Consider the following 8,635-nt stretch of genomic DNA (forward strand, 5'->3'; position numbering starts at 1 on the left):
CAGCTCAACTTTTTAGCTGAACTCACATTTGCTTTTTCGTTTTCAAGTCAGGTCATGAGAACACACTTAGCAGGCTTCATCTGGTAAAACCCTTGAGCTCCCCCTTTCTTATTGAAGAGTACACCCTGCTTTGACCATGCATGTTAGTTACTACTATCATGATTTCTGTTCTTGAAGAAATGTCCTAAACCATGTTGGAGAAATAAAAGAATATATAAAGTTTCAGACTGCACACAGTGATAGTTAATGTTCATTTCGTCCTCCTTAAACTCGTTCTAACACAGTACATTTCTTGACAATTGAGAAAACAAATCATTATTAAATGCCGAACTTGAGTACATCAGTCATCATATAAACCTATTGTTCAACATGTAGAAAGAAATGTATTTCCTTTTTAAACTGCATTACTGTGTTGGACTTCACATTAATCAAAGAGGGTGAACACCCACCATCAAGCAACCAAAGCAAAATCCGATAAAGGTTCTGGAACCACCAGCCTTCAAACTAGTTATGCCGTACATCATGCATGAATGCTCTATTCATTTGATGTCACAATATTTAATAAAATACATTTCAAAAATTGACTTATCCAAAATATTTGAAAACTCAAGCACAAAACTATACAATTAGGTACCCATTGAGACAGGATGCAAGAGGGGAATAAAAAGCCCCACAACTCTGGATTTTAGATGTTTCACTCAGCAAAAAGTTCATCCAAAACTGTGGCAGCTGCTTAGGGCTCAACCTTTGAGATGATTCCTCTTACTAACATAATACGACCATGAAATTCCTGCGGAGTACATGAAAGATATGAACAATTAAATGAGCTAATATAGTTACCCAGATGGAACTAAAACTCTGAATGAAAAAAAAAGGAAATTTCTCAAGCTTGATGTTAGAAAAAGAGCAGCATATCTATTAGCCTGAAACCATAACCATGAAATACATTACCACTCCATCTGAAGCTTTTGCAGCCTCAAGCTCTGCAGCTGAGGAAAAAGACAAAAACCCATAGACACGCTTCCTTCCCAATTTGCGATCATACTGTATTCTTGCACTAACTAAAGTTCCATATTGACTAAAGTGCTCCTTCAAGTGCTCAGGTTTCACAGACCATGCAAGATTGCCAAGATAGGCTTTATGAGGGCTCTCAAAGATTAAATTTTTCTTGGGAGCTTCTTTCTTGCTGGAAATTGTATTAAGTGCATATCTCACGCACAATTCACGCCCACCAAGATCCTGAAAGAGTGTCATAGGAAAGAAAATTCTTAAAAAAAAAAGGAAATACCAGCTAAAGTTCATTCCAAGGTTCCTATTTTGTGACTTACAGATTTATCCAATGCAGAAAGTGCAGCTCTAGCTTCAGCTCTTGAACCTATTGTAACATAACCACATCCTCGACTTTTCCCAGTCTCACTGTTCCGAGAAACCTGCAATGGTGAATGCCTCAAACACAGCATTTCTATAAAACTTTAAGCATTAAAAGTCCAAACCTAATAAGGTATTATTGTAAACTGGAATGACTTGAAGAAGCATTGAACTTCACTCACCAAAAAAATCATGTTATCTATAGGATAATTGGATGAAGCAGATAAATGCTTTAGAATATTACCAAAGATCAACCAACCAAATAGACTCGATACGATCATGAGAAATATGCATTTTGAACCTTGAGGTAGCATTAAGCAGAAGAATTCTCAAAATATGTTTGACTAAGGAAAAGAGGTTCCTTAGATCTACCAAGAAGACTGAATCCACAAAAAGAAGGCAAAAATAATTTATTCAATAATTAAGTTTCATTTTAGCTAAAACCATGACCTGACGTTCTCTTAGTTTATTTGAGAAACCTTTTTAACTAAACAAGAAATTTATCCTACTTCCAATAAACTAACCTGCTAATCTAGTATAGCAAGCTTTCAATTAAGAAACTAACAGAATCCCTAACTATAAATTAAGAGAACTCTCAAAAATCCTTAATCAACTAAAACCAGGAAAGTTCAATTTATTTAGATATGTAAAATATTAATGTTACCAAAAATAAAAACCATTCTTCTTTATAAAGTATAAGCTAACCCTAAACTATACTCTCTAATAAGTATTGCTCTACTTTTCTGACTCATGCTACACCGGACTCCACTTGAGCAAAACTAGTTCTCAACTTAATCATGGATTGCTTGGCATATTTTCAACTAACATCAACCTTCACACCAATGATCAACTCCCTAAGTTCTGTATGGCTTGAATCACCATCACATATCAGAAACTTATGCTACAGTGGAGGTGCAAGTTACAAACCCTTTTCCGCTTCAAGTCCGACCAGCCAGATCCACCCCAACCAAGACCCGCCCAACTGGGACTTCGCAGAGGGAGTTTCCCCTTAACCTAGGACTCCCAAAGAAATCTGCACAGCCTGGAGTCCTGCTCAGACTGTGACTCTAGTAGGACGCCCCCCAAGACTTCTATCTAGGGTGAGATTGTGATTGTGTATTTTACTATTTTGTTCTCCAGTAAATATCCTACTTAGTTTATTTTCAATGAAGCTTATTAAGAGATTTTTCTAAGCTTCGTTTTTTGTTCGTGTTCTTATTCTTTAAGAGAATGTATTTATCCCTCGCATCTTCTTCCACGTCCATCATCGACCTGAAGGGAATGCTTTTTCTCCCTCCCTTGTCATAGACCCTCCATCCACTTCACGCTTTCCTGTATAGCCGACTATGAGAGACAACTCTATCTCTCTCCAACGTTGCATGCCCCTCCTACTTCCAACAAGTTGGGCGTGAGACACGACTCCAAAGAGGTGCACACCACGAGTAGGTGCATAGGGGGTCGACAGCAAGGGAGAGAGAGTCTCTCTCGGTCAGTTACATAGGGAAGTGTACGGTGCATGGGGGTCGACGACAAGGAAGAGAGAAAAGGCATTCTCTCCAGGTCAATGATAGACGTGAGAAAGAGGTGAGAGAAAAATATGTTTTCTTAGAGAACAAGTACAATAACCAAGAACGAAGCTTAGAGAAATATTTGAATAAACTTTGTTTAAAATAAACTAAGTAGGATACATCTATATATAGATTTACAGGAAGACAAAACAGTAAAATACACAAGCACAATCTCACCCTAGATTGGAGTCTAGGGGGTGTCCCACTAGACTCTCAGCTTTGACATGACTCAAGTTTGTTTGGGTTTCTCTGAGAGTCTTGGGAGAAAGGGGAACAACCTCTGCGCAGTCATTGCAAGGAGGGTCTTGGCTGGGGCGGATCTGGAAGACTTGGAGCACGAAAGGATCCATAACAAACGACCTCTCTCCCATGCCTTCTTCGAAGAATGATGCAACATCCACATCATGAAGAACTAAATCTATTTTCTCCTGTGAACAACGACGGAAGATCTGCCAAATAAATGATTCAGTCCAGATTCATTATTTTTCTTTGCTTAACGGATTCAAGCAACCTCTTCGCCAAATCTCGCACAACATTGTCTATCTTGCACAACATTGAATCTATCTCATCATCTATCTTGCACCGCAACAAATCCATCTTGACTGCACCCTCCAAGTCAAGTGTTGTCTGCCTGCATTCCGACCAGCCAGGACCTGCCCAACTAGAGTCCCGCCCAGTTGGGACTGCACAGAGGGAGTTTTACTTTCTCCCAAGACTCCTAGAGAAACTCGCCCAGCCTGGACATGACTTCAGGCTGGGACTCTGGTGGGACGCCACCCTTAGACTCCTATCTAGAGTGGGATTGTGCCTTTGTATTTTACTGTTTTGTCCTCCTGTAAATGTATATATAAATGTATCCTGCTTAGTTCATTTTCAATGAAGTTTATTCAAAGATTTCTCTAAGCTTCGTTCTTCGTTTGTGTTCTTGTTTTCTGAATGAATGTATTTTGCCTTTGTCTCTCTTCTATGCTCGTCATCGACCTGGAGGGAATACTTTTTCTCCCTCCCTTGTTGTTAACCCCTCATCCATCTCGCGCTTCCCTGTGCAGCCGATCAGGAGAGACGACTCTCTCTCCCCCTCCCCCCCAATGTTGCATGTCCCTCTCCCAATCTGCGCCTCATTCTGTGTGCCCGAATCCATAGGACCGTCCTTCGTGGGAGCTCGGGTTCTAACAATGGTATCAGAGCAGTTCCAACTCAGACCCTGGAGATGTTCAATTGTTTTACGTATCGAGACCTCCCACTAGTTGACCAAGCCCAAAACCAGTTATAAAACCTACCCCAGCTCTCTGCACCACCGAACTTCAGACCAGTAGCATCCTGTCTTGCATGTAGCACTTGACTTGAAGGGTGAAGTCAAGATAGATTCATTGTGGTGCAAGATAGACGATGAGATCGATTCAATGTTGTGCAAGATAGACAATGTCATGCGCGATTTGACAAAGAGGCTACGAATCCACAGAGCAAAGAAAAAGAATGAATATGGACTGGATCATTTATTTGGTAGATCTTTCATCATTCTTCGGAAGACCATGCAAAGATTGTCAGAAAATTGATCTAGTTCTCCATGATGCGGATCTTGCATCATTTTTCGAAGAAGGCATGGATGAAGCAAAACCCCCCAATGCCCGCTACAAGTGCACCAAACGCAACAAGCATTCGATTTAGTTATGGGCAAAATGAGTGTTATCTAACCTTGCTGATTGCTGCGTCTATCGAGCAACAAGACCTTTCTCAAGACCCAAATCCAATTCAAGAAGATTTAGATCCAAACTCTTGTTTTGAATCCAAATCTCCTATATTGGGCCCTCCTAAAACCACTGTGGACCCTCATATCCTTATCCCTTAAACCCTAAAAATGGATCTAAACCTGAGCATGTTAAATCCCATCCCAAAACCTCTCCATGTCCAATTTCCTAATCAAATTCAAACCTGTTCCAAACCCATATTATCTAACCTAAAGGTACTTCATATCTTCAACTCATTTGGACCAGATTAAGCTCCTTCAAAATGGATCTATTTTGTCTCAACTAGTCGCTCCAGATTCGTTTGACCCATTCCACATTTGAGGCCTCCCACATGACTTTGGTTGGATCAGAAATAATGTTTTTTGCTTTAGTACGCATGTTGGGGCAGATCCTACTTGGTTCATTCAATTTGTGGAGCAACCCAGAGATCCAGTTTTATATTGTAGACCCATAAACCACAATATGGAACAAGATTGAAAAAAGAGGTCCAATGCCCAGAGTTCTCTCCTTGAGGACAAGGCTTGTTTGAGAAGGGTGGTTTGTTATGAATCCTTTTTTGCTCTGAGTCTGACCAGCCAGATCCACCTCAGTCAGGACCCGCCCAGCTAGGACTATGCAGAGGGAGTTTCTCTTTCTCCCAAGACTCTGAGAGAAACCCACCAAACCTGGAGTCCTGCCCAGGCTGGGACTCTGGTGGGATGCTCCCCTAAACTCCTATCAAAGGTGGGATTATGCTTGTGCATTTTACTATTTTGTCCTCCTAATACTTGGTTTATTTTCAATGAAGTTTAATGAGAGGTTTCTCTAATATTCGTTCTTGGTTCATGTTCTTCTCTCAGGGAACATATTTTTTCTTCGTCTTTTCTTCTACGTCCATCATTAACCCGAAGGGAACGTCTTTTTCTCTCCCTTGTCGTCGACTGCCCATCTACCTCACACTTCCCTGTGTAGTCGACTAGGAGAGACGACTCTCTCCCCCAATGTTATGTGCCCCTCCTACTCGTGGTGCGTATCTCTCTCCAAAGTCAGTGCCTCACGTCCAGCTCACAAAAATCCATAGGACTGTCCTCCGTGAGAGTTTGTGTCCTAACAATGCATGACAACAAATGATCACAACTCCTTTCAATGAGTGTAATTCTGTAATATTTATGATACAGATGTGCAACCTCAACACAAATTCCATCAATTACTCTAACAACCACCGGAGGTTATCCAAACCTGTTGTAGTCACAACTAGAGCTTCACAATCATTGCCATTGGTGTTATTGCATTCTACTTTCACATACTGTGCGGAAAGGGTATAAAGCAATAACTCGAGAAAAGTGGTAAACTTCTACATGCCTGCATGCTAGAATTCAAAAGCTATTTGCTGTGGTCCTCCACCTGTGCACATACAAACCTTGCAAGTGGTGTTAGTATTTGGTGCAAGGGAAATATGGAACAAGAAGTACCTCTTCATATACATCAACTGGTTGCTCTTAGTCGTTATTGTTTTAATATTCTGAAGTTTAAAAATGTATATCATCTTCTTTAAGTCCCAGTAATAGAATTCTTCCAGTTCCTTCAGTATGCATTTTCCCCATATTCCTTAGAAGTTATTTTAATCAATTCCTTCCAAAACCACATTCCAAACAGGCCCTAATTCTGCATGTGAAACACCACATATTTAAAATGGAAACATATCTTTTGAACACATTTTAACTGGTATCACCAGAATATTTTGAATGAGATATTTTCCTATTGGTGGTCAAGACTAAGGCAACTTAACAAAGTTCTATTTCTGTAGTAGTCTTGATGGAATTAAAATGTCAACGTTCTGCTAATGTCTCTTGCTGAGTGTGTGTCAATAAAAACCAAAAACTAACATCCTTTTTTCAAACAGCAGGGGGGTATAGTAGCCTGCTCAAAATTAACAACTCATCCATATACTTTTATTCTAATAAGGAAACCTTTTTAACTAATTCTAATGAAAATAAACTAACCTACCTAAACTAGTATAGCAAGTTTTTAATTAAGGTTAACCAAAGTAAGAAGCTATTCACTTAAGCAACTTTTAAAAGTCTTAATTATTAATGAAGGAGCCCCTAAAAAATCTTAACTGGTCTAAACAATATTCTAGTTATCTAAACATGTAAAAGACATGAGCTTATAAAAAATAAGAAGTTAAAACAATCGAACTTCTACACAAAGCTTAGAAACATATTATATGATCATTTAAAAAGGTTCTTCAACTTGAATTACATCAACACTAATCTCTCAAAAAAAATTGCTTCTCTTTTCAGACATTGAAAATCTCGTGACATAATTTTCATCATGAGATTTTCAAAACACTTATTTTCTTAGTTAGAGCTCCTCCAAAAGAATCCAATGCCTATAAGCTCCCACCGAAAGAGAATATAGAATCATCATATTTGGCATTGCAACTGCACTTCAATCCCGATAAACAGTTGCACTGGTGCATCTAACACTACCATTCAGGTAATTCTTTGAAATCTGATGTTTCACTTGAGCATAATTCTCTCCTTAACCCATCACATCACTTCAATTTCCCCTCTGGCAGAGCTATATCACCACTTTTCCGGCTTACAGGTGTTCCAAATCTTACTAAATAGTTGAAGATGCCAAAGGCCAAGACTGAAGATAGTCATCACACGAACACAGAACCATTTCACGATGAAAACTAGAATCCTCTTCATGGGGAGTTGAACTAATAAAAACTGTGACAAAGATTAATCTGTTTGATATCATCTAATTCATCCAAAATCTCATTTCACTATCAACATCCATTATAAAAATAAAATAAAATAAATAGTTGATAAGAATAAAAAACAAGAGAAACGAGTGAAGCCTTCCGGAAACCCAGTCGTCATAAGCTGTTCTGTGTCATCTTTATTCGCCAATCCTTGTAACCGATTACACATTTGACCAAAACGATACGAAGACATCAAGACAACTCAGTGTAGATGCCTAATGCATTTTTCAATTGGTAATGAACTAAACATAACGAAGATTCCTAAACAAAACCCTTTTCTTTTTAAAAGAAACCATTTTCAAGTGTATATGAACTCATGAGATGCATCGTATAAATGTTAAGAAGAGAATCCCTAGGAAATCGTCTACCAAGACGCATTTTAACGGTCAGAATAGGGAGGCAAGCCTCTTTACAAAGCAAAAGGAAGAAAAAAAGGAAACACCCACATACCTCTACCGATAAAACCGACCCATACGGCTTGAACACTTCCAAGAGTTCACCAACGTCAGTACTAATAGGGAGATTGCAGACGTAGAGCCTACACGCTCGAACACCCACTTCCAATTCTTTTGAGGCGACATCCTCCTCGGCCTCCGCCGTCGATTCATCGGGCACCGGCGTCTCCACCGTCGATTTTTCTTCGACCACAGCAAGAATTCTGGACACCCTCTTAGCGGTATAGCTGGGGAGGAAATTGAACGAGTACAGGGAGAGAGCAGAGACGGGCTGCGGGCCGCAGGATGAGAAGATGGTCGGCGGGAGAGAGGTGGAAGAGGAAGGAGAGAATCGAAAGGAACCAGAAGATGAGAAGAGGTTGAGATAGTGGGTTTTGCTGGTTGTGGGGATGGGAGGAAAGGAGGAGAAGCAAGAGGATGATACCATGGACATGGAGGGCCGCATTCTGCAGTCCGGACTCCGGAGCCGATGCCGCGGCAGGATAAAGTAACAATGGATAACGAAAAGAGAGTCTCAGAACCGTTGGACCATTTTGCAAACAACAAAGAAGGTAGGGATTAATTTGCAAAAACTCTAGAAAAAAGCTCTTGTTGTACCCGACCATTTTGAAAAATACGAAAAAGGTAGTGACTAATTTGTAAAATCTTTAGAAAAACGAAACATGTGCCTCGTCCAAGGACTATTCTGCAAAACATTAAAAAGGTAGGGTCTAATTTGTAAAAACTCTAGAAAAAGACTCGTCC

At 39.8% G+C, this 8,635-nt stretch overlaps 1 protein-coding gene across 1 annotated transcript; it reads right to left on the reverse strand.

Moving 5' to 3' along the window:
* Positions 1-240: 240 nt before the first annotated feature.
* Positions 241-8,407, reverse strand: LOC149845856 (28 kDa ribonucleoprotein, chloroplastic-like). Its single transcript, XM_089996047.1, has 4 exons — positions 7,887-8,407; positions 1,329-1,430; positions 952-1,239; positions 241-790 (listed from the first exon to the last, which is right to left on the reverse strand). The coding sequence occupies exons 1-4, from the start codon at positions 8,334-8,336 to the stop codon at positions 734-736; spliced, it is 897 nt and encodes a 298-aa protein (XP_089852173.1). The 5' UTR covers positions 8,337-8,407; the 3' UTR covers positions 241-733.
* Between the last annotated feature and the right edge of the window lie 228 nt (positions 8,408-8,635).

The sequence above is a fragment of the Nuphar pumila genome, chromosome 2, assembly GCF_984573655.1.
Source record: "Nuphar pumila chromosome 2, dmNupPumi1.hap1.1, whole genome shotgun sequence".
In the NCBI taxonomy this organism is placed as follows: domain Eukaryota; kingdom Viridiplantae; phylum Streptophyta; class Magnoliopsida; order Nymphaeales; family Nymphaeaceae; genus Nuphar; species Nuphar pumila.

Coding starts and splice junctions, on each gene's coding strand:
- LOC149845856 (XM_089996047.1), bottom strand. CDS start 8,336: ATGCGGCCCTCCATGTCCATGGTATCATCCTCTTGCTTCTCCTCCTTT. Junction 1,431..7,886: donor GGTCGGTTTTATCGGTAGAG/GTATGTGGGTGT, acceptor TCACCATTGCAG/GTTTCTCGGAACAGTGAGAC. Junction 1,240..1,328: donor TTTCTGCATTGGATAAATCT/GTAAGTCACAAA, acceptor ACACTCTTTCAG/GATCTTGGTGGGCGTGAATT.